We start from the raw sequence: 26,047 nt of genomic DNA on the forward strand, positions 1-26,047 counted from the left end.
AGCAGAAAAATGCTGCTTTCCCTTTATTTTTTTAGTAGTTTATGTTTAACACAGTACTGTATGGTATTTGCTTTATTTTTTTCTTTTTCGTCTCTGCTGCTGTCTGATTGCGTACTTCTGGTTTCAAGTGAGATATGTGGTTGACTGGTCAGTTCATCGTCATCCTCATTTAGTTAAAATAAGTACAATTACATGGAATAGATCCAAGTTCATACTGTTTTATGCTATAAACACAATCTGTACTCTTTACTTTGCTTTAAAAAAAGAACCAAAAAACCCAACTACCCCAAACACATTCCTGGTGTAGTCTCTTTCAGGGCAAGACGCTTCACAATTTGTGTGAAAATTTGTTAAAAAAAAAATGTAAAATATGTATCTTGATTACAATAATTACAGAAGACTTGATGCTGATGTGGTAAATTATAAGGTGCAGGTTGTGTATAACAGAACTTCCTACACTTTAACCGCATAGGAACACAGATTTCAAATGTTGAAGTAAATGGACTAAAGTTGTTTCAACTGGTAAGAAGTGAGTAATTTTTAGCTTTAACATCAAAACAAATGTGTTTTACATTTAGATTTGTGATAGTTATCTGCTGTACACTTTCTTAGGGTTCTATAGTTAAGTCCTTTAAAGTGCCCTTGTACTCTGAAAAAGTCACTCTAAACATGGCCTTGTGAGGTTCTATGTTTGAGAGTCGATAGCTCCATATCAAATTTTCTCAACTGATAATTGAAAAGATATAAACAAACTGCCAGTCCTACAGACTCAAGCTGTTCTGAGAGTCTAGCTGCCCTCTTTAATGTGTGATCACCATTAAGAGTTACATGGGACTTCAACAATCACGAGTTACGTGGGACTTCAACTGCCGTTTGGAACTTGGCTAGTAATTCTGTTGCTGAGTGAGAGAGACTAGAATCCAGCTTGCTTTCCCAGTATGGTCTGTTGTGCAGTGATAATAGGAGCAAAAAAACTAAAACAATACTGTCGGAAAAATAAGTAGATATAACTCTGAAAACACACTGGGAGCAGATCTTTTTAGTAAGAAGATGCTACTTTATATAGTAACTTTTCAGAGCAGACTTGCATTTCTTTCCTTTCTGGCTTCACTTCCTGTTTTCTCTTCCTAAAATAGATGTCTTATGTTGCTTTCAGCATCTATCTCCTGTTCTCTCCACCATTTACATCTTTCTTTCCCTTATACTATGTCATCCTAATTTACGTTTTCTTACTCCTTTCTTCTCTCCCCAAAATCTCATTCAGTACTACGCTTATCCTTTCTAATCTGTTTAATAACCCCCCCCACCACCACACATAGTGCTTGAAATCTTACTGAACCTAATACAAAATTACTTAATTTCCTAGCCACAAACCTTTATGACAGCAGATAGGGGACATTGTCTAGTAGAAATATCCAGGTGAGAAGCCAGGCCCCTTCTCCCCTGTTCTCCACCCCCACCCCCACATGCCAAAAAAAAAAAAAAAATCTGCTGGGATTCTTGTCACGGGTTCTGGTTGATGGTTCTCTTTCATCAGCTACCAGGTAGTATATGTCGAATACGTTTGAAGGCCTTCACAAATTACACTCTCACTGCCAGAAGAGAGGAGAGGGCTTGTCTTCTCACTACTCTACTCAGCTCTCAATTCTGTGGCTGTTGCATAGAGATGTCTCTTCTGTTTTCCTCTCCCTGGTCTTGTCTTAGTTAGTGTCTGCCCCTGTTTCTACTTGCAGAGTTCCTTAGCAGCATCAGAATTAAATTGACCTGTTTGTCCGTTTCCTTGTTGTCTATAGAGGTCCTAGAAACAGCTCTGAAAACTGTCGCTGAGTCAAAGATGGCACTGCATTTATTTATCTTCGAAATATGAACAAAATATATTGTTACAGATATAAGGGCAAAAGACATAGTTTTTAAATGAAGTGACTCTGTAGAAGTTGATGGCACTTGCCTGAGGAAGCTTCCTATATGCCATGGATGAATGAGTTTCTCAGCCCCTGGCTGTTATGAATCTAGTTAGTCATTGCATTTTACATAATTATTAGTTCAGTTATATTTCTTGCTGGTGCAAAAACTTGACTCAGTTTGAAATATGGGGAAGCACATGTTGCTTTTGGTTGAAATTGTTAAATAACATAGTCCTTCCAAGCTTCTACATTAACTCTTGTTTAAAGGATCCTGGATTACCAAAGCAGAGGAGTGGTGATTATGTGGTGTTACATTCAGACACCTATAGGATAGATATTTTTCTACTGAACTGTCATTTTAAAGTGTGATCTTTAGAAACAGCAGGTTCAGAATATTTTTTTTAAAAAAGTCCTGCATTATCACCCTGCCTGAGGAATAAAATAGTTTGAGAAAAGAATGGCTAAAATTGTCACTTTTCTGCTAATGAGCATAGTAATGAAAGAGAAGCTTCTTTAGTAAGCTTGAAGAACATATTTATAGGTTGGTAAGTAAGTGATAGTTCAGCAAGCACAGCATAACCAGTACTTTTAGGCAAGCATAGAGGCTTTAGAAGGCTACCAGATTCCAGGTTTGGTTTTTAGAATTGAGTCTTGGGTCAGTCATCACCTTGGTTTTATACATGGTACTTTTAAGACCCTACGTCAATCCTTTGTAGTTACCTTTCTGTCATCTGCTAAAAGTGGTCGTGTAGCCACACAGAGACATCACTTTTCTACTTTCCCACTGCTCCAGGGCCGATCATACAGTTCCTGCAGTATTCCCAGACTGTGCTAGCTTGAGGGCAAAATATTGGCACTGTGGATCCTACAGAAAATACTGTTACCTCACAAATGTTATACATCTGATGTGAAATTTTGGTTTTGGCTTATACTTTCCTTTATCAGATTTTTCATAATATACTTTGTTATAATGCAGTGGTTCTGAAACGTATTTGATCGCACACCCCTTCTTTGAGTTTAGTAGTATACACCTCCCCTTCAGCCACACAAGTACGTATAGTGATAAAAAAAATCAATATGCAACTCTCACTAAATATTAAAAACAGTAAAGCCTTGATTCAAACAGAGCCAGTGATCCATTGTAATAAGAGCAAAAGCAAAATTGTGATTGTGGTTGATACTTACAATTAAATGTGCATACCGTGTCATAGCAAACCGATTTATTTAAGTTGGCAACGACTTTGTATAATGCTATGCGAGCTTAACAGAAATCTGCAAGATGCACAGCGCCATCTAGAGTCAAACGCACAGCGCCATCTGAGGACCTGATATGTCTGGAGGAATCAGCTTTGCTAGTTATTCATTCCTGTGGGTAAAATGTGTGCAGTAAGTTTTTTGTTTTTTTTTCCCCTCCCCCCTAAAACTTCTCCTCTCTCCCCCCAGAATACATTCCACACACCCTGCCTCACAGGGGCCTGCCTCCCCAGTTTGAGAACCTCTGTTCTAATGTGAGATACTTGATATGTATCTGAAGACATTTTGTTTCCTTGAGTATATCCTGCCAGCTCTCTGGCTGCATTAGCAACAACTTTGTAAAGCATTGAACAAGAATGTGTGATTTTAAAGAATCGAACAATGAGTTGAGGGATTTGTGTTATCCCAGTATGGTTATTTCCCAACTAGTGATGACCCATGGCTTAGCCACTCAAGGTAAGCGTGTGCTGTGCCTGGAAGGTTTTATGTTGGTTTATACAGTTGGTGACTGAGGTACGTGCTGTGGTGAGAGGCCACGTGTGTTGTGTGGGTGGTTTTGAAGAACCGCAGCAATTAGGCTGAGTAATCCACTGTCTGTGCAGTCTCCCTCATACAACCAGTGAAATTGTTGCATGCAAATTAGCTGTAGAGTAAGGGTGGTTGGCTTGATAGCGTAGTGATCAAGGACTCTTGGCATGGCATAGATACATGCCTTACTGGAACTGTATTGATATGGGTGTAATTTGTAAGTCAGAATAGCAGAGAAATAAAAAATTTGGATGTTAACAGACCGCAAAACCCATTGATGATTCAACCCGGTGATATTCTGAACAAAGAGCTCAAAACCATGCTTGTAGCTGTTTCCATGACTTCCTGCTGACTTTACAGGGATTCTAGTCTTCAGGTGACAAACCTAGAATCTCATTACATAGATGAGTGATTATGCAAATACCTGTACTTGAGTTGTTATAAAACCCTCTGTTTTATCTACTGCCCTCAGAACTATGCATCCATATGCCCACAAGCTTGACAACTTGTACGTCTGACACACCTCATAACTCCAGATACTAAATGTGGTTAATTGAAAATGTAGTTACCTATAGAGAAGAGAGTGATAAGATTTTTTTAAGCCCCAAGGCAGAAGGGGATGGATGGTTATTGAAAGGACTTGGGTTGGTTGGGTTGACAAAGTAGGAAAGGGTTTTGAGGTTGAATTGACCATGTTTGATGTTGGTAATATGGACAAGGGCTTTTGAGGGTAGTAAATTCTTTGTGGCAGGGTCTCTTGTTCTATGTTGGTTCCACTGTGCAAGGCAGTGTAAAATGTTCTTGGTTGGTCCCTAGGCAGTATTGTAATAAACATGAATAAATGGAGCAGAGGAATTTTTATAGTAGTCAGAATACAGAGATAGGTATAGTCACTGTAGAATATTGAGAAATAACCTTAGTGATTATACAAATTCTTGCACTCTGGCTAATACTTTAGCAAATTTAAATAGATAGTGCCCCTTTAAATTGGAAGGTGTTGTCAGCTCTCATAATAAGGTTGTAAAATCTGTCATGTTCATTCCATTGTGGATGTCAGTACATGTAGTTCTTATGACTATGTGAATGTAATAGGTGGTTCTGATTTGCTTTAATTTAAGTGCATTTCTGTTCCAAAAAGTGACTGTAAAGTCATTGTTGAATCCATATTTGTGTCAGTGACTTTCAGAAAAAAAATGGTTTACTACTGATGCACTTCTGTAGTGTTGCATCCCCTATCAAATTCTCTTAGTATACTATAGCTTCTTTCTGAATGTCACCACTGTATATGGCTGCACTCAGAAAGCTGTGCTATTTTCTTTGACTTGTGTATCATCGAGTAGTAAAGATTACACAGGTGAGCTTTCATCTAAGCTTGTCCACATGGCAAGTTACTGTGCTGCAAGTCAGGATGTGAATCTACAGCTTGCCAGTTTACGGGGTGATAATGCCCCAAGTAGATGCTGCATCAGCACAGTGAAAGCATAAGCATGATTTTCAGCATTTCAAAGAAAGAAAACTTGCAACTTTTGATTAGAGTAAAGCACATGTATGTGAAAACTAAAGTCTTTCATGTTTTTGTGACTGAACTGAAAGAGGTCACCAGTGTCCACTCACCATTTCTGAGGGAAATAGCAGATTTACTAGCACTACCAGCATGAAACACAATGGGGCAAGTGATTAGGTGTCAGTGGAGCTGTGCCAGTGCAGAGTTTTGTTGACATGCATTGGATTGATGCTCTTCACACAGACTACGCACTAAGTGTGGTTGTTTGGTATTGGCTTCTTTGGCACTTTTAAAATATGCAGTAACTATTTTAGAGGACTGCTAAATCTTTTTTATTTCTTAAGAAAATGACAGAATTAGTATTAGAATTTTTATACATTTCTTTGAGAACTAGCTTTTTCAGAATTTTAGGTATTGGCCTACCCTACATTACAGTACTTAACAAAGACATGGAAAACCTCCATGACACCAGTTGCAACAGGAATAGAAGGATTTGAGTGGCATTGACAGTGGGGAAGAGTGAGTTGCAGCTAAGCTCTGGAAGCTTGCAATGCCAGATTTCTAACGGTCAGTGGGCAATCAATTTAGAGTTAGAAAATCCATAGCGGAGAGCATTGTGATCCAAATATGTAAGGTCATTGATCATTTCCGACTACACAGGATTGTGAATCTCGATAGAGTGCAGGAAATAGTGGATAGATTTGCAGCAATAGGGTTCCCTAACTGCGGTGAGCGATAGATGGTACACACATTCCTATTCTGGTGCCAGCCCACCTTACCACTGAGTATGTCAACAGAAAGGGCTACTTCTCAATGGTTATGCAAGCGCTGGGGTATCACTGGGAGCATATCACGGACATGGTTGTGGGCTAGTCAGTGAAGCTGCATGATGCTCTCACCTTTCAGAAAACAGGACTTCTCAAAAAGCTGCAAGCCGGGACATTCTTGCCCAATGGGCTTATTACCACTAATGATGTTGAAATGCCGATAGTGATTCTGGAGGACACAGCCTGGGTATTGGGGCAGGGAGAGAGGGCTTATTGCCTCTCACTATTAATTCTGTTATATTTGTTGGACAGTAATAGGCCTTCAGTTTCCAAAAATAGAACTTTGTTTGGTGAAAAGTGGTCAACAAAAGTGAAGTGCAAAAAACCCAGGGTAAAAGCAGTCTAAGAGGTACATAAGTTGCTGTCTGAGCCTGTTTTTTTCATTGGTCTGTTTATGTGTAGCTGTAGTTCTCCTTATTTCCCCCCGGTTTGACATGGTAGGAATTGACCATGTTTGATGTTGGTAATATGGTAGGAATTGTACATGATGTTGGCACATGTTGGGTTAGGGGTTGTAAGAAGCAGTTGCCCTTGTGCTATCCAAGGATTGGAAAGGCTGTGTAGTTGATGGTCTTTAGACATGTCAGCAGTCTTCTGCAACATTTATGTTTGTTGCTTGTGCAAACCCATGATGTCTTGGTGTATTTCCTGATTCCCGTTTTGGTCCTTTTCCCTTCACTGCAACAGCTGATCTCTCCATTCTTAGTCCATTCTCCATGGCCAATCATATGGTCCCTCCAAATGCTGTGTTCATGGTCCGAGGCCACAGAGGATTGGAGGGCCTTGCTGAATGTATTCTCCCTAGTCCTCTTCTTTCTTCTTCTGAGCACTGGGAGACATTAAGCAAGGTGGAGAGGGAACCTTCAAGGCTACCATGCTGGATGCTACTGATTAAAACAGACAGACAAACTATTAGATTTACAGTCACTATGGAAAGAGAGAGGTCTCAAAACTCCCTTGCGTTTTTCCCATAAATACCTTTAATAAGATACTAATTGTCACTTCTGGCTTTTGTGAGTGTTATTGCAGCACCATTCTTTAGCTCAAACCATGGTGAGTACAGCCTATCACAGTGAGGGTGTGTGTGTGTGTGTGTTCTGTTGCATGGAAGCTTTAAAAATTGGGTATGGGTATAGGACAAGTGCAATGAATATGGCAATATTTTCACTGGCGGATGTGATCTTGGCTGATATCTCACTCCTGAGGGTGACAAAGGCATAAAGGAGTCAGCTGCTACTGGTGGCTGAAAGGTGCTAGCCTCTTTACTACAGTGGTGCCATCTGAACTTGTTGCAGAGTGGTGTGGGAAGGTCTCCTATCGTGGGGGAAGAAACAAGGCTGCCATCCCTAGAAATGTTTGAGAGCGAATTGTACGGTATCATAATGAAAGTTTCATTGAGTTCTCAAGAGGACAAAAGGGACATCCCTATTCATATAAACAAAGTACATTTGCATGGCTTTTTCTGCCTGGCCCAACAAACCAAAGAATTGACAAACAGATGCTGACTGTTTCTTCTACCTCCACCCAAGCACAGGACGCTTATCTGATGTGGATTGTGTAATCGAGCTGCCATACTACTTTTTTGAATTTATTCTCTAATATTTTATTTTCTAACACGTTATACCTGGTAAAGTACTCAATCAAAAGTCAATGCCTTTGTTTCTCTAAAGTTGTGAATGGGAGGAGCGCCATTTTTAAATGGCAAAAAAGGGTGGCGGACAGTTGGGAAGAGGGAGGGATAAAGGTAGATGAGGTTTTGGGCAACAAAAATGGGAAAATTTACTATGAGGAATAATTCATGACATATATAAACTTACGTGAGCTCCCTTCCCCTTCATTAACAGGCTCCTCTGTGCTTGCCTGACAGAACTGGCTCGACTCCAGAGGAGTTTCAAACAGCTTCTGGCTTGTGGAATGGTTGTGACTTGTGGCATGTTGTACCCCCAACTGTTGTGGCAGGGGTCTCAGCCTCAGGCTCTTCTAAAGTGTCCAGTCATATAAGGGGTGCTGGTGGGATTTTTGCCAGGTATGGGATGCTGTTCATTGTCTGTGGGACAGCACTAGATTTCTTGTTGCCCTCCCTCACCTTCTGATATGCCTGACATAGTTCCTTCACATTCATCTGGCACTGTTGCTGGTCTCTGTTGTGCCATTTTGCCAGCGTCCCCCATGCAATCTGCTTGTAGATATTGATGTTTCTACAGCTGGTCAGTAGCTGTGCTTTCACTGCCTCTTCTCCCCAGAGACTGAAGAGGTCCAACGCTTGTTGCCTGCTCCAAAGAGGTTCACATGGAGTAGATCTCTGTTTGTGGAGCTGGCATATTCGGATGCACACAACAAGAGTAGGCTGGTAGATGTGCCAAGATGATCAGAAAAAGGCTTTTCAGAAACGCTAAGGGGTTTAAGGGAGTGGGGAGGGGAATTGTAAGGCAGCTGGGCAGTGTTGTTCTAAATTGTGAACAGAGCGGCCACTGTCACGGGGACAGGGGAATTGTCGGACAGCTGCTGGAGGACTGTTAGGTCCGACAGATCATGTAGGGTGTATGCTCTCTGAGAAGTGGTAGCTAGGTCAGTGGATTTTTCACACTCCTTTGAGCGATCTAGCTGGGTTGACCTAACCTTTTAGTCTAGACCACGCCTTAGGGTTTGAGTATGCTCTAAATTAATAACCCTAACATTGTTAGTTGAAGCAGATATTTTCGTGTAGCATGAAAATAACAGAAGTTTCTCTCCATTTATTTGCATACTTATCTCTCTGATCATGTAAGATATTAGTAACTTTGTACATGTGTATGTGATGATTGATATTTTTGTGGCTTCTATAGTTCATTCTGTGACGGCAGCTCTCAAACTGTGGATCGCGTCCCCAGAGTGGGTTGCAACACCATTTTAATGGGGTCACCAGGGCTGACATTAGATTTGCTGGGGCCAAAGCCCGAGCCCCGCCACCCAGGGCTGAAGCCAAAGTCTGAGCAGTGCTGGGTGGTGGGGCTCAGGTTACAGGCCCCCCACCTGGGGCTGAAGCCCTTGGGCTTTGGCTTTGGTCCCCCCCCCACCCGGGGTTGTGTAGTAAATTTTGTTGTCAGAAGGTGCAATGAAGTTTGAGAACTCTTGTTCTATGAAATCAGCTGCTATGCAAAATTAAATTTATGTGTTTTATCTCTGTTTGTTTGTGGTAGTGTGAAGTGTTCTGTCCTGGAAAAATAAATGAGCACATAAATCTACAAGGTTATACAATGATTCTTGATATTTTAGGGCAAATTTAATGGCTATGGAAGATGCCAATCAATCTTAGCACAAAGGGGATTCTAGGGTTAATTTTTGAATATTTAGAAGCATGATATTTTGACAGTAATCCTAGTTTCCCCTTTTTTGTTAAGCTTTATTGGATCTTAAAATACCAGTATTTGACTCAAGTGACTTCATATTTATACACAATACTTAACCTATCAAAGTACAGAAGTGGTATTTTTGAATGAACAGTGAGTTAGGTGCTCTCTGATAGAGACTTGGCAGGAGAGAGGGCTTCAGATGACATTGAATGCAGAAAAGGTTACTCACTCTTTTGACTGGGCAGAGAAGATGCTTTGTAATGTGGGATATTTTAGGTGGCTGGCCAATACAAATCAACCTTGGCTTGCTACCTATCTTCCTGATGATCCTTGGTACCTTTGAGACTTCTAACACACACATCAGGTAGGTATGTATGTGTGTGGGGGGGAGAAATTCCAGAGCAAACCTCATTAATAAAAATGGTCTGTTTAAAACGGAAGATTGTTAAATATTTGCTCCCCAATTTCTCTAATATCTAATTTTCTGGTTATCCTGGTATAATTAGTGAATTAGTGACTTTCAGTTCTCTGTTCATTGTCATTTTCTGTAGCTCACGGAAGGTCCTCAGAAAATACATGGTTGGGCTAATGAATACCATGTGTCTAGTAAAAGAAACTTCAGTAAAATATTCAATTATATTAAAAAAGATTGCCTTGTCTACTCAAAGATTTTTTTCATTAGGCATCTAGTAACTTATTCCAGGGAGTTTGTCAGCATTTAAAAATGAAAGGGCTGGGTAAGGACCTGACCGTTCTTCCAAAAACACAGCCAAAAAGCAATGTGGCATTGTTCTCTGTGTATATAAAATCTCCCCACTATATTTTCCACTGAATGCATCCGATGAAGTGAGCTGTAGCTCACGAAAACTTATGCTCTAATAAATTGGTTAGTCTCTAAGGTGCCACAAGTCCTCCTTTTCTTTTTACGGATACAGACTAACACAACTGCTACTCTGAAACCTGTCATCATATTTCAGTGTATTAATAAAGTAGGCTTATTGAATATTGCAGTTTGTTTGAACCTCCGTAGTAGAAAGAAAAGGAGTACTTGTGGCACTTTAGAGACTAACCAATTCATTTGAGCATAAGCTTTCATGAGCTACAGCTCACTTCATCGGATGCATACTATGGAAAGTATAGAAGATCTTTTTATACACACACAGCATGAAAAAATGGGTGTTTACCACTACAGAAGGTTTTCTCTCCCCCCCATCCCACTCTCCTGCTGGTAATAGCTTATCTAAAGTGATCACTCTCCTTACAATGTGTATGATGATCAAGTTGGGCCATTTCCAGCACAAATCCAGGTTTTCTCCCCCCCCCCCCCGCCCCGACCCCAAACCCATTCTCCTGTTGGATTATTACCAGCAGGAGAGTGGGGTGGGGGGAGAGAGAACTTTCTGTAGTGGTAAACACCCATTTTTTCATGCTTTGTGTGTACAAAAAGATCTTCTATACTTTCCACAGTATGCATCCGATGAAGTGAGCTGTAGCTCACGAAAGCTTATGCTCAAATAAATTGGTTAGTCTCTAAGGTGCCACAGGTACTCCTTTTCTTTTTGCGAATACAGACTAACACGGCTGTTACTCTGAAACCTCTCCTTAGTAGATGGCTTGAATATGTTGTAGCGAGGCAGTGTGGCCTCCCACGGACACAGAGGGAGAGGAACCCTTAACTGAGCCCTGGTTGGTGGAGCCAGGCCGTGCTCACCCCTCCCACCAGAATTCAGTGGGCGGGACAGGAAGTATAAAAGGCGGGCCTGGGAGCTCAGCTGGAGGGCAGCCACTGGAGGAGCCAGATGCCTCCTGCTTGCTCCCGAGCTGGGAGACTGCCGCAGGCTCCTGTGGAACTGAGAACTTCCCAGAGCCGCCTGCTGACCCGACCGCGGCGAAGTGGCCAGGACTACCGCAGGCCTTCTACCCAGATGATCTGGAGGGCCCCCTACAGATCCAGGTATGCCCTGAGGTTGAGTTCGGAAGTGGCCCGGAGCAGCTGACCCTAATCTGGCTGCAGCGCTGCTGGAAGTTGGGTCAGCATGTTGCGGTCAGGATCCTTGCTGACGCAATGGCAGATTGGTCTGCCACTGGCAGGGCCCTGGGCCGGGAAGCAGTGGAGTGGATGGGCCTGCTCCCCCCTGCCACCCTAATCCTGGGGTGGCAGTCTCCCCCTCTCTCGGCCACGGAGTCAGCGTTTGTCGGCCATCCGCAGGAGATAGGATGTGCGAACCCCTTGCTGCTCCACCCTGGTTACAGGCCCGAGATATTCAGGGCCGGCTCTAGGTTTTTTGCCTCCCCAAGCAAAAAATTTGCTGCCCCAAGCTCAGGTGGGGCTGGGGCTTGCAGGCGGCGCTGGAAGCAGAGGGAGTGATGTCACCTTCTCCCAGCGCCTGCAGGGGCTTTCCCCCCTCCCCCGTCCGGCCGCGCAGAGAAGCCCCGATATAAGGGGCGGCACAAGGCAGCGCAGCAGCCAGTGCGCAGATGAGGTGGTGCAGCCCTGGCTCCCCAGCAGGACTCGCCCTCTCCTCCCCAGGTGGCGGCTGGGCCCTGGCAACTCAGCATCCTGGGGCTGGGGCTTCCCCTTCCTGCTGCGGCTGGGGGCGTGGCGCCCTTGCCCTGTCAAAGTGGCGCAGCTCCGAGAGCGCAACTGCCCCGAAAAAAAGGATGACCGGATTGTGCCGCCCCTGGAAATGTGCCGCCCCAAGCACGTGCTTGCTTTACTGGTGCCTAGAGCCAGTCCTGGAGATATTGGCACTTGTTGCCCAGCCCTGACTAAGGGTTCGGGCTCCCTGATTGTGTTTGCTGCTTGTTCCTGACCACAGGCCCAAGCCCCAGACTCCTGTTGCACCGCCCTGACTCGGGGCCTCCCACGGACCCAGACGGAGGGGAACCCTGCTGCTAGAACACTACATATGTCTTGAAACTTCTGTAAAAATCTGAATTCTGCTTGCCAGGGCTTAACAGAAGCCACAAGTGGGACTTCCTTTTGCAGTAATGAAGAGAAAGTAATAGCTTCTCAGTCTGATTCATTGCAGATTCTTTTGAGGGGTTCACTTAAGGATTTTGCAGTGTTTGGTTGAGAAAATATGGGTTTTGTTGTTTCACTACTAAAAATCGTGTTTTTAACATGGCTGTAGGATTTAATGGAAGGTCATTGTATGTGTTGGAAAAAGGGATTATCAGATTCCAGACACTTCATTTGTGAATGGAATTAATCCCATATTGACCTGTTGAACTTCTGCTTCTACTCATGACATCTAAATATTATTGTGCTAACATACTGCACTTTATAATGCCTATAATGACACTTGTGAAATGTGTTGACTTGAATTAGAGAATTTACATTTGTGATTCTTTGTAAGAAATATGTTGGTTATTGTTAGCTGCGGTTAGTTGTACATTAATACCTTTCAAGTTTCCCAAAACTCCAGAGAGAGAAACTACACTTGTTTTGTGCACTGCAACAACCTGACAGATAACCTTGCAAAAGCTGTTCTTGCCTGTATCAACTATAAAATATATTTAAGCAAATGTTTTCAAATTTAATTTGAGACTGCTGCTAGCATCAGGCACTCAGAGGTGACAGTTTGTTTTTAGCAGTTTACAAGCCCAGAGTTTCCGGCTGGATTAACCTCAGACTAACTTTACTGTGAAAATGTCCAGTGATTGAATCATCACAAAAATTAAGTTTGGGTAGGAAGTGACCATGGCTGCAAAATCCATTATTTACCAGAGTTTTATCTAATTTCAACATTTCCATTGATAGGCCTCTGTGATCTCTCTTGGTGGTTTTGTGCATCTACTGATAAGAGCTTTCTTTATATATTCATCTTTGTCATTCATACTTGTGCAGCTTTACTTGTCCTTGTCATTGCCATTCTTGGTCAACCTCAAAGATGTGTTCCATCTTATTTTAAATCCTCTCTGAATCAGTTTTTATAGAGCTATCGTGTCTTGTTTCTTTAAGCTGTATAAGTGAAATTGTGTTAATTTCATCATATACCTCTTATTTTACCTTCAACATTTCAGTTGCTCCTTTGTTTCCTCTTTTTATAGGGAATTGCTCATGATTGTTACACAATGGCTCACAGGCTTCATCACCGCTCTTGAGAGTTATGTGCCATTTCACCTGTCATTATTTATAGGCAAATGTCAGTGATATGGCTATCTTGTTCCTTTGAGAGGTCACTTAGTCTGGTCTTCTCTCACCTTCCCCTGTCTTTTTTCTGCACTTCAGCTATCCAGCCAACAGCATCTACTTTTTTTGTTTCGTTAGTGCTGTTGTTACTAACTGTAAAACTTCGCGTTTTTCCATAGTAAATTACAGTTTTGCAAACTCTTATTTTGGGGCATGGAGTGACTTGGGATTGATAATAGATATGTTGTATAGTCATCAGGCTGGACCAGATCTTATGCAAATCTAGTGTCATAATACTATAGCACGAACTGTGTTCCTCACTTTGGCAGAAAGCTAGTGAGCTGCTGGGCCTGTGTCCTAAATAATCACCTTTGCATTTATTACATCTGAGTCCTGTTTCTTCTCTATTGTGAGGAACACCACCACCAGATTGAATAATAAAGTTATTTTTTCCCCTTGTTTTATGGTTTCATTTGGCTCTCACCATTCTCAAGGTTTGAGGTAGACTATGAACCCACATTTGATTATACCCATATGTGAGAGTGTATCAAATGTGTTGAAAACTTCCTAATATTCTTTTGGTAATGATGCCTGAAAGTGAGCCATGCTATTGTGTTGTGCAAAAGAATAAGGTACATGACATCACTTACATTCTGCTTGAACCTTAAAACTATGTAGTGGCATCTAAATTCAGTGAATACTTTGACTCCCTAGAAAGCCACTGAATATGACATTTGTGTATTCTGTCAAGTAAGGCAACCAACAGAATAGACACTAAATACGCTATCTGTATAGGCTGTCACCTGTAAATTGGCTAATGTTGGCAGAGAGAAGATATCAAATAGTCCTAAACTGCACCTCTTTGAGGCTGTGAAGATGAGCCTTACGAGAAGCACATCTGTGATGCTCAAGCATCTACTTAACATTATACTTTTGAAATGTCAGAATTACAAGCATCAGTTACTGAGGTATTAGGCTGAAATCCAACACAATTTAAATGGTAAAACCTTAAAGGTAACAAATGAGGCCATGACTATGGGTCTCAGCTGAAAGCATGATATGTACTGTTAAGATGGGCAGAACTGCAGTGGTATCTACTCTCAAGAAGAACATTCCTCCTGTCCAGCTAGAGGAGCAATCTATAGATCTTGCTGCAAGACCACTTTGCATGATACTGACTCTCCCAGCATGAAGATGCCACAAAACCTAAAGGTTCCAGAACATATATATCTGAACAGTTCCAGCATAGCTGAAAAAGGCATGTACATAACACAGACAAGAATATTTCACACAATCACTGACTGAAATCAGTGTTGCAACATCTCTGTCCAGGTAATGATTGATCAAGATGACAGATTGATTCTGGACAAAAATAAAACACTTGAATGGACAGTCAAATTTTCCTGATGCTGTTAAATGTATTGTGAAAGTTGCAAGTTACAGCACTATTCAAAGACAGCATTAGTAAAGTGGTGCGTTACAGTACAAGGCGCGCACAGATTTTTCAACTGAAGACAGCCTCAAACCTTGGAAATGGTCACAATGTGAACATAGGTTTACTAAAGATCTTTGGTACGTGACACTTGATACGTGACACTTAGCACCAACTGCTTTAGCAATACCCAAACCACTTGACATGGTATAAGGAAACTCTGACTTCCAACTAAAGCTTCATATTGACACCACTAGTTGCTCAGGGTCATCAGTGTCATTTTGCTTCTGGAAAAAAATGTGGAACAAGATGATAAAGGAGAAGACTTCACAGAGTGATATGGACATTTGTGATTTTTATTATGGCTGTCAAGCGATTAAAAAAAATTAATCGCGATCAATTGTGAGATTAAAAATGTTGTGATTAATTACACTGTTAAACAATAATAGAATGCCATTTATTTAAATATTTTTGGATGTTTTCTATATTTTCAAATAGAAGCTCGGGGCTCAGAGCGCGGGGCTTCAGCTCCCTCACTGCTGATGCCACCCTCCCGGCCCAGAGGTATGCGATAAATGCATTAATGTGTTAATTTTGTTTTCAGTTATTCGCAGGCATTAAACTGCAATTGACAGCCCTAATAGGTGTACATCATTTTCACAAATAGGATAAAGTTTAATTGTTTTTTGTTTTTTACTTTAGTTTAAATGAGGGAGAGTTGCAGTGTATAGAGTTGCAGTGTATACAGTGCATCCCAGGATGCGTAATCCAGGACATATGCTTGTTAGTGTCACAACTCAGTTTGCCTAAACTGTGTTTCTCAGTCTGAGAACCAGAGAGCTACAGGTAATCGGCCTGCACTCTAAATAAAGAATCCCCATTGTGCTGGTTTATACTAGAGCCCTGTGTGTATTGCCCCTCACAAATAAAAATATATGTAACGTTGTTTTGTATTCAGTTTGAATCTAGCTAGGTCAGTGCCTTTGTTAGCAGTCTTGGTAGAGGAGTAAAGGATTTGGGTGAGCACAGAGGTTAAATTACCATTTTACCCTTGAGGTGGTACCTCTACGTCAGGTTTGAAGTATATTAGTGGAGACTGTGTACCTGACGTATTTATGGATAAACAGTGGACCTCAATCTTCAGAGTTATCAATCTGGTTTTAGATTAAAAAAATCAGAAATGATTTGGTAAGAGTGACTGTGCTTAAACTTTGCTTTTGACTGATAGCTTAGTAATGTGACTTTATGTTTTTGGCATAATCTCTATATTTATATATAGGATACCTAGGTGATACTGCAAATTATGAGGGAACATTTGTTGTTTTAAGTCAATTGACAGGTTTAAGCATGGTGGCAACAGTTAATACAGTTTTTAAATTGTCAATAGGAGGTCTGGAGAAGAGAAGATTGGGGGAGGGAGACATAGTCTTCAAGTACATAGTTCTCCTTAACCCTGGAGGATAGGACAAGAAGTAATGGACTTACATAGCAGCAAGGGAGACTTAAGTTATATATTAGGAAAAACTTCCTCACATATAATATCTATATTAAGTTAATATATTAGGAAAAACTGTAAGGGTAATTAAGCACTGCAACAAATTACCTAGGGATGTTGTGGAATCCCCATCACTGGAGGCTGTAAAGAACAGGTTAAACAAACACCTGTCAGGGATAGTCTAGAACAGTAGTTTTTAGTCTGTGAAGCCCTGGGGATCTGCAGGCTATGTATAAGGGGTCCACAAAAGGTGACTGAAAATAAAGTTTCAGATCCCACCAAAGGCATTCTGTTTTTCTGGTCAATGAAAAGTATGCGAATGCCCCACCTACAGGTCAAAACCTGAAAGCGTTGTTGTCATTACCAGAGAAGCCCACAGTTTAGTGCCCTTTCTCATGCTGTGTCAAATGCTGTGCTGAGCACATGCAGTATTTATAGCTGAATTCTTTTCAGTCAGTTTTCAGTCTAAAACTTCTATGGCAGGAGTCTGCGGACAACAGATTGAATTTCCAAAGTGGTCTGCACCTCAATTTGAAATGTTTTAGGGGACTGCAAATGAAAAAAAGGTTGAAAACCACAGGTCTAGATAATACTTAGTGCAGAGGACTGGACTAGATGACCTATCGAGGTCCCTTTCAGTCCTAGATTTCTGTGATGTAAGGGAGAAAAGGTTGCATGACAATTAGATATAGATATAGCCTTTTCTTCTGGAGATCTGAGTTTAAAGACTACTGTGTTTAGAGGTAAAAGATGGCTAGGTTTCATTCTATTCTCCATTTTTCATCATTACAAATCTGAGGTTAGGATGGAGGTGTACTTAATATAGCTGTGTGGGGAAACTTCTGGAGGGCTGATTCACGGTATACTTCGCCCACGCCTAAAGCTGCTAGCTTCTATCACTTTCATGAAACCCAAATTTACCTACAAAATATTAGAGAGATGTAAATTGAGTTATTCTGGAATGTTGTCATTAATAGCGCTTTTCAAAGAGATGGCTGACAATAGTAAGCTCAAATGCCAATTTTAATTAACTTCCACATGCAGCACATTTTGCAGGTTATACTGTACATGTGAAAATTTTGAGCTTTCAGGTTCCTATGCCAAACAAAATATGTGCAGCTTTCTTTCAAAGAATTTCAGGGTCTGAGTAAAATACTGTGATTAACAGATGGCCTGCAAAAATGCATGTATTATATTACAAAGTTTCTGTGCTTAAAGTGGTCACAAGATAATGTTAATATAAAATGTGTAAATGCTTTCTTTATTTCAGTGTTGAGGAGTTATTTTCATTGCAACTGTTTGCTCACTGAGGTTGTCTACATATAAGATGCTGTGCCGCTGTAATGCTTCAGTGTAGATGCTGCCTACATCAACAGGAGGGATTCTTCCGTCGGCATAGGTAATCCTAAAAGGTGTTAGCTAGTTTGATGGAAGAATTCTTCCATGGATCACTGACCTAATACCGTCTACACAGGGACTTAGGTTATGTCTACTCTACCACTTATATTGGTATAATTTAGGTCGCTCAGGGATGTGAATAAGCCACCCCCGAGTGACATTAGTTACATGGACCTAAGCACCAGTATGGACAGTGCTATGTCGTGAGAGAGCTTCCCCTGCCAAGATAGCTACTGCTGGTCGTTGAGGGTGGATTAATTAAGTGGATGGGAAAGTGCTCTCTCATTGGCTTAGAGCAGCTACACTAGAGAGCTTACAGCGGCACAGCTGCATCGGTGCAGCTGCGTCATTGTAAGCTCTCTAGTGTAGCCATAGCTTAGGTCGGCTTATCTGCACCTGAGAGACGTAGCAATGCCAGTGTCACTTTTCAGTGTAGATCAGCCTTGAGTTACTCCACTTAAGTCTGGTCTACACTAGAAAATTAAGTTGGCATAACTACGTCGTACAGGGTGTGGAGATGGATTACCTACACCAACGGGAAAATCACTCCTGTCGCTGTAGACACTACCTATGCCGAAGCGCTATCGCTGTGGCCATGCCGCTGTGGTGTTTTAAGGCTAGACAAGTCCTTAGTGAGAGGGATCACACTGAAACATCTCAACTGCAGAGTAATTGAATTAGCAGATGATGACTTTGTTGTAATTTGGTCTGTTGCATCACTACTACGTTACTTCAGAGTCACCAGCACTTGAGCTTCAGCACTGACTCCCTCTACGGGCCATCTAGCTTGAGTTTAAAGCACCATTTAACTCAAGCTACAGATTTTTGTGCGTGGAGGGGATTGGGTTAGTTGCAGAACTTGAATGAAGACAAGTCCTAAGCTCCAGATCCTCAATTGGTATGGATTGGCATAGTTCTGACTTCACTGGAGCTACATCAGTCTACAGCAACTGAGGGGCTGGCTCTGAATATAAAATAGATTAATGCATTTTTCTTTTTACAACAGAGTCATAGCACAGGCTGTGCTGTTTTTAAAACAATAAATTGCCTGTCTCTTGTTCTGAAAAAGTTTGCCTGCTAATGATTGTGAAATGGTTGAAAATCCTTGTTGCATTCGGAGATTTCTAATGTCAGCTGGCCAGAACGATCTCTGTGTAGATTCAAATTGGCATTTTTGGTTCTGTTCATAGAATTCCCAAGATGCTGCAGAATAAAACTAATAGGATTACAGACCATTTCACTGTTGCCATTCTCAAGCCTTTTGAGTTGTGAAATTTTCTGGTTGTTTATCAGTTGTAATGCTTCATGTGCTTGGGAAAACTGAGCCGATGTCATTCACAGGGAAATGGAGTAGGGAAGAAGGTGGTTCTCCATAGCAGCCAAGAGGCTTTGTAAAGGGGAAAGAAGACAGATCTCTCTCCCTTTCCTGTCCTGTCCTTTTCTCTTGGGGTGGGTTGATGTGGATCTTCAAGTACATCAGACTTACACTAGCCAAAGGATATGAAAAGCCCTAAGTGGGGTCCAGAGACAGCATTCTACCCACTTCCCATCTGCTGGTCATAATGGAGGGGAAGTTGGGAAGAGGGCATTTTGCCAAGGTGTTTTTCTGCATAGGGACCCCACCTTGTTTTCATAGTAGTTGTCAAATATTAGTCAATTACTGCCATTGCTGGGGGCTGCTGGATGGGCAAAAAACTGTCTGGCCAGTGTTTTCTCCCTTTTGACCATGAGCTGGGAAACAGTCATTGGTGTGATTGAGCAGCAGCTGACATCCCTTTTCCTAGGAAGCAGGCTGGGAGAAAGAAGGGAGCTATGTAGACAGCCATTGTTGGGTATGTGGGCAAAGAGGAACCTGCTAAGATTGGGAGGAGGATGTATTATGTTGATTTTTGGGGATGGATGGTGACAGAGTGAAATATTGTATGTATGTTGACATAGGTATTTTTCGTGAAGGCTAGCAAATTTAGTCCTCAGGCTACTGGGTGTTAGGAAAATTTTTCAGTCCCTGGGAATAATTATTCCTAGAGTAGAGAGACAAGGTTTGCATTCAGTGTTTCACAAAATATTTGCATTCAAGTAGATCATTGACCAAGTTGGTAGGGTTATAAGAATCTGAATCATTCGGCTAGTATCTCCATAACAAAGGCACATATCAAATTTTTAAGATTAACCTATGTGAAAAATACATAGAGTGAGCAGCGAAACTTCTTTAGATTCTACATATAGCTTGGTATTGGGGCATGGAGACTAGGCCATTTGTGAAACTCTGTCGGGGGAGGAAGAAATGAAACACAGAAGTACAATATTCTGTATTTTATCTTCTGTGGCAGCAGTCAATTATTTTAGTAGTATTTAATATTTATAGCACTGTAGTGCCCAGAGGCTCTGATCAGAATGAGGGATCTTTTGTGCTGGATGCTGTCGAAACAAATGTAGACCGTGTCCTGGTTCTCAGTTACCTTCTGATATTGATGCACGAACAAAGGGAAATAACTTGAAATCATAGTAGAACCAAGATACCTGTACTGAGAGCTATTTTTGTGGCTGTGCTGTGAGAATAGGCATTGTCTAATCAAAGGCTGTTATCATTTGGCATATGTTAACATGAAAGATTAGAGTTCAGAATCTGATTCGTTTCTCTTGCAACAGTTGACATTTCTCATTTCTTAAACAATGCTTTTAACTGTATTCCTTGAACTAATTTAGGTTTTTGTGATGTCCTCTGCTGTTCCAGGAGAAAAGCAGAACCTTGAGGGCTGAGTTCTTAGCAAGTTATTAATTCTAAATCTGTTCTAAAATGTCTGCCTGTGTTAATATTTTAAAACGGCAATCTGCTGGTTTGGTATCCTAAATATTTTTAGTGTCAGATTTTCATGTCCAGTTGTCTGAAAGTTGAACAAAGTGAGGACTGATTAAAAAGGGAGAGTGAAGAGTACTGGCAGTCCTCGACTTTACAACATTCAAGTTACGACGAATGGCACTTACGACGTTTGTAAATTAACATCCTGTTTCGACTTTCCGATGTCAGTTTTGACTTTGACATCAGTTTTGACTTTGCGCCGCTCGATCAGACATTGTTCCTATGGAAAAATCAAGTTACAACGTTTCGACTTAAGACGCGATTTTCAGGAACCAGATGTGTCCGACTGCCTGTATTCAAACTTGTAGGAATATTAAGGTTTTTTACAAAATGTACTACTACTAATTTAATCATTTTAAAGTGATTTTTCTAGTATGGTAATTTTTTGCTACCATTTTAGGAAAACAATTACAGTTCATCCATTGTGAAAACTCATTTCCATTTTGAAGCCCATTTTTAAAGCCCATTGAGGTCTGAATAATTGGAACCACTGAATATTCTGTTTGGCAGATTATTTCAGGCATTTACTGCAAGATCTAAATAAAGCACACAAAGTTGAGCAAGCAGTATTGGAATTCTGTAATGAGCATTTTGCATGTGTAAATGGATAAATGAACAATCATGAATTTAAAAATATTGCGGAAATTTTATGTTTTAAGTACCAGTGAGTGCTTTGAGATCTACTGATGAAAAGCACTTTAGAAGTAGGCATGGCAGAATTCGATTTTTATTTTGTTGCAATTTTGATGATTGATGTTGATTTTTATTTAAAAATTTCCCCTGATTTTTAACAATTTTAATTTTCACAGTTGCAGGAAATTAAGGGTGGGAGTTAGGGCAGTGGTGGCATTAGAACTGCAGGGAGTTTCCAGCAGGGGTTGCAGAGGGCTCCCTGCACTGCAACACCCTTCAGGCACAAAGTGCAGGGAAGGCTGCAGTCCTGGCCGGGCAGAGCAAATGCCCCTGGCCAGGACTGCCAGGAGGACAAACTCCTAGACACCAGGGAGACCATTCAGCAGCCGGGTGACCTCCCCTGCAACCATCCTCCTCCTCACAGCCCTGGTGGGGATCTCTGCCCTGCCCTGCCAGGACCATAGCTTCCCCTGCAACTTGGACTTGCAGTGATTCAGTATCATCAGCCCTGTGGCTGTGCAGGGAACCCTCTGCAGCTCTGCTGTCACAGCCCTGCTCAGTCGCTCCCATGACAGTGGGGCTTCAGAGGGCTTTCTGTGCTGCTGCAGGGCTAGTGACGCCCGATCCCTGGAGGCGCAAGGTGCGTAGAGGGGAAGGGTGGTGGCTGCACTTGTGATGACTCTTGCTGATGGATATGTTCTTGTCCATTTCAGTGTATCAGCTGAAATTGACATTTGCTGACATATATCAATTTAAACCGAATCCTGCCAAGCCCATGTATAAGAACTAAGCATTCGTAGTAGTACTAGTGTATTTTTAATGGTTTCTTGGGACAGGATCATATATAACAGCTTCAAAAATTTTCCTTTCATTGCAAAAACAGGAAACTCTGACTAGAACCGTTACTTAATCTTTTTTGGGTAATTAAGAATTTTAGGTGAAGAAAAATAGTAATTTTAATATATAATGAGTTAGACTTGATTTTGTAGAATTGTAGAAATTCCCATCCTTTAGAGGGATGCAAATGCAATTCATATGGCAAATCTTCATGTCTGTCAGTTCCTTTAATAAATGGATTTTTTTCTGCTTTTAGTCAGCAGATAAACAGCGAGCCTTAGAAGAAACCAAAGCCTACACAACCCAGTCCTTAGCAAGTGTAGCTTATCTGATCAACACTTTGGCCAACAATGTTCTCCAAATGCTGGATATCCAGGCATCCCAGCTTCGGCGCATGGAATCTTCAATCAACCATATTTCACAAGTGAGACAGTTTTTACTTATATCATCCCGTATGTGTTACTGAAATCGTACAGGAGATACAACAAGGGTTTGGTTTATCTGATGTTATGCTGCATAGTGTGGATAAGAAAAGACTGTTGGCATTAAAACAGCTGGGCATCCTACTGCACCTGACTCACATGTTTGACTTAGATAATTATTATATTAATGTATTATTAATGTTTATCAGATTTTTTTGCCTTTATACATTTTGTTTAATTTTTTATCTTAAGAAATTTATATAGAATAGCATATTAGATAGATCATTGGACTGTCCCAGCGTGGCTGGCTGTCAGTGGTGTCTAGTCCATATTTCAGATGAAGGCAAACAATCCCATAAGGCATTTGGCAAAATGGATAATGCTATGCCTTGAGACACATCTCTCCAGCCCCTATTTGGTAATTAATTTACAGATACCCTGAAGCATGAGGTTTGATAGTCCCTGTAATTTATATTTAGCTAGTGTAAATACAGATGCTGTTTTTTCTGTTCTGTGTTGAATCTTGTTGTTTGTAACAGTAGTTTCTACCTGTTAATGAGTAAAGTAGCATTTCCTGTTGTCCATTTTAAACTTACTGTGTTTTAATTTAGTTTTCTCTTGACATTGATTATGGCACATGGTAAATTCAAATAATTATACAATTAAGCTATAAAGTAAAATGTAAAACCAGGTATTTGAAAATAATCGATTTACTTATTTACAAAATGAAGTACAGGAGTTGATGCTGAAAAGCACTCAGAGTAGAGTATTTTCCTGTGAAATGTGCACAGCTCTAGGTTCCTGTTAGTATCCTCTCTTTCAGGTTTCCCTTTTCCTCCTGCAAGTCTACATGTGCTTGGCATTTTAGTGTTGTTTACAAAGGCAATTCAGGTCAACACTTAGTGTTGCGGATGATAGAAAGATCATATAACTTTCTATGGGGGAGAGGAATCTTGAGATCTGCCTGCTTTTCCAGAAGTGTTGTCAAAGTAAGATGTTGCTTGGTCAAGACATCAGTTATATATTTATTTACATATAATTCAAATGACATGAAATAAAGTGTTTCTTCTGGTTTCGAAACATGTGAAAGTACAGTTGGACTCATACGTGACACAGACCTTGTGGTTAAGCAGGACTTGAGAAAGCCACTAGATTGTGAAGCTTTCCCAGGTTGAGTATCATCAACTTCTAGAGGCTCTCAACTTTTATTTTAAAAAATCTTGTGTTTAGCCCTTGTGCTTATGAAGATTATCTCACAAACATGCATCACTTTCCCCCTCTGTCCAACAAAGTCTTAAATCTGCAAGTAGCTTGTAGCTTTGTTGGCAGCAGAATAAAACCTGCTGCTATTCAGAACTAGTGGGCTATAGTGAAACTGACAAAAATGCTGCTTCTGCCTTCCAGCCACCAGAATGGGTTGAGTCCATGCTACAGGTTTATCAGAGACCTACTGGCTTGTGATTGATAGAAAAGGATGTGACACCATTTGAGCAGGATATTGGGACAACACCCTGGCAGGATTTCCAGCATCCTTGCTTTCCCAGTAGCTGGGGGAGGAGTGGTTGGCTTCTCACCTAAGCATTTCTGCTGGACAATGGTGGGCACTATATTTTGTATCAATTATTGACCAATAGTCATAGTTCTCAGGCTATTAGGAGTTTGATAAATTTCCTGTCTTGGATGTGATGGGATTGGGTGAAGGAGAGAGTGATTCAAGTTAAAATAAGTTAGTGTGGTATTCAGAGAGATTATTTGACAGGAGGAAGAGTGGGAGAAGAAAGGAAACAAAGTAGAGATAGGGAGATAGGGGAGAAGAAGGGATGGATGGCGAGAAGTTAAAATGGAAGCGGACACTGAAGACAGAACAAGAAAAAATGAGCCATTGTCTATTATAGGAAAGAAAAGAGAGGAGTGAAACCAGGGAGGGAAAGAAAGTAACAAAGGTGAGACATAGTAGGTTCCACTTTCTTAAATGTACTAAACAGAAAGTAGTTAGATAAGTTGTCATTAAATAGTATGCAGAGAACAGTGCTTTAAATTGCAAGGGGTATGGCAGCCAGGTATTTTTCACCCCAGGTAGCAGGTTTAGTCTTCGGTCTAGTAGGTGACAAATCTTGCAAGTCCTGTGGTTAAGAGTGAAGCTAAAAGCTGGAAAGTCTGGGTTCCATTTCTTCTACCACAGGCTTCCTGTGATCTTGGCCCAGTCACTTAATTTGTGATAGTTTCCAAATCTGTAAAAATAAATATATTCGTTAATATTTGTGAAGAGCTTTAAGATCCTTATACAGCAGGCATTATAGAAGTGGAAAGTAGTATTTTGTCCAGGCAGATCAGTTTTGTATGCTGCATATGTGAAAAGCTTGTTATATTTTTGTTCTGTCATTTATGTAAAGCAGCTTTTTTTAGGAATGCCATCACATTTCCAATTGTCTTTTCTTTCTGAGAATACATGACATTTATACTAATTGAAATGTGAGTTTATTTTGTCGCCACTAGTATAAATGCAAAATGCTTCATTATTACAAAGAAGTGCAAAATTACCAGTGCCAAAAGGCTAACGGAAATATATCTGCCAACATTTTCAGTGCTGCATTTGTATAACAAGACGTAGCTAAAAATATTTTTTTCTGCATTTTTGGTGTCTTTTTGAATATGTGCTCCTGAGACTGTAGCATTTCATGTGAAGGACATTTTCAGTGCTTTCATGAGAAACAGTTATACCACAGGAGTGAAGGTTTAACTGGGGATGTTGGCAGCTGTGCTGTGCTGCTGTCAGTCTGAAAGAATATCAGTAGTTCCATCTCTTGAAACTAAAAGAACAGCCTCCCTGCCTCCAACTATTAACGTCACAATCATTTTTCATTTGTCTGTCTTGTGTAATCATTTACAGTGCAGGAGTGTGTTAAATTCATTTATACAAAGTTCTCTGGAAAGGCACACTTAATACACCTCTACCCCGATACAACGCGACCCGATATAACACGAATTCGGATATAACGTGGTAAAGCAGCGCTCCGCGGGAGCGGGGCTGCGCTCTCCGGTGGATCAAAGCAAGTTCAGTATAATGCGGTTTCACTTATAATGCGGTAAGATTTTTTGGCTCCCCAGGACAGCGTTATATCGGGGTAGAGGTGTATATGCAATGTTAGAATTTCAGCGTTCGAAGATCAATTAATCCCATTGTATGAAAGGTACAGTATTGTCTTTCAAATATAGTTCAACTTCCATATATGCAGAAGACTTCTACAGTGCTTATTGCTTTTCATGTCCAGTGTAAAGATGCCAGTCCTACTGTTTCTAGTTCTAGGTGGAATACGTCATGTGTACAAGAAAGTCAAAGGATTTTAATTGAGGCTGATCTACTTCATCCGCTCTGCTTCAGAATGGGCACAGGTCTACCTCTTCCTTCAATTCATACATGGCTATACTTCAGAGTAGTATGTTGATCACTTCAGACTGATCCTTAAGCCCGGAAAACAGTCTGTA

The 26,047-nt window shown here is 41.0% G+C and overlaps 1 protein-coding gene across 16 annotated transcripts in view; it reads left to right on the top strand.

Annotated features, from left to right (window-relative positions):
- ABI2 (abl interactor 2) overlaps positions 1-26,047 on the top strand; it is a 108,975-nt gene that overhangs the window by 22,538 nt on the left and 60,390 nt on the right. For 15 of the 16 annotated variants that reach the window (XM_074967973.1, XM_074967974.1, XM_074967975.1 and 12 more), the window contains exon 2: positions 22,396-22,563. In XM_074967973.1, coding sequence (XP_074824074.1) covers positions 22,396-22,563 — 168 coding nt within the window. Of the gene's footprint in view, positions 1-17,703; positions 17,811-22,395; positions 22,564-26,047 lie in introns of those variants that run through there. The other variant, XM_074967981.1, reaches the window with a different exon arrangement.

This window comes from Natator depressus, chromosome 11, assembly GCF_965152275.1.
Source record: "Natator depressus isolate rNatDep1 chromosome 11, rNatDep2.hap1, whole genome shotgun sequence".
NCBI classification, from domain to species: domain Eukaryota; kingdom Metazoa; phylum Chordata; order Testudines; family Cheloniidae; genus Natator; species Natator depressus.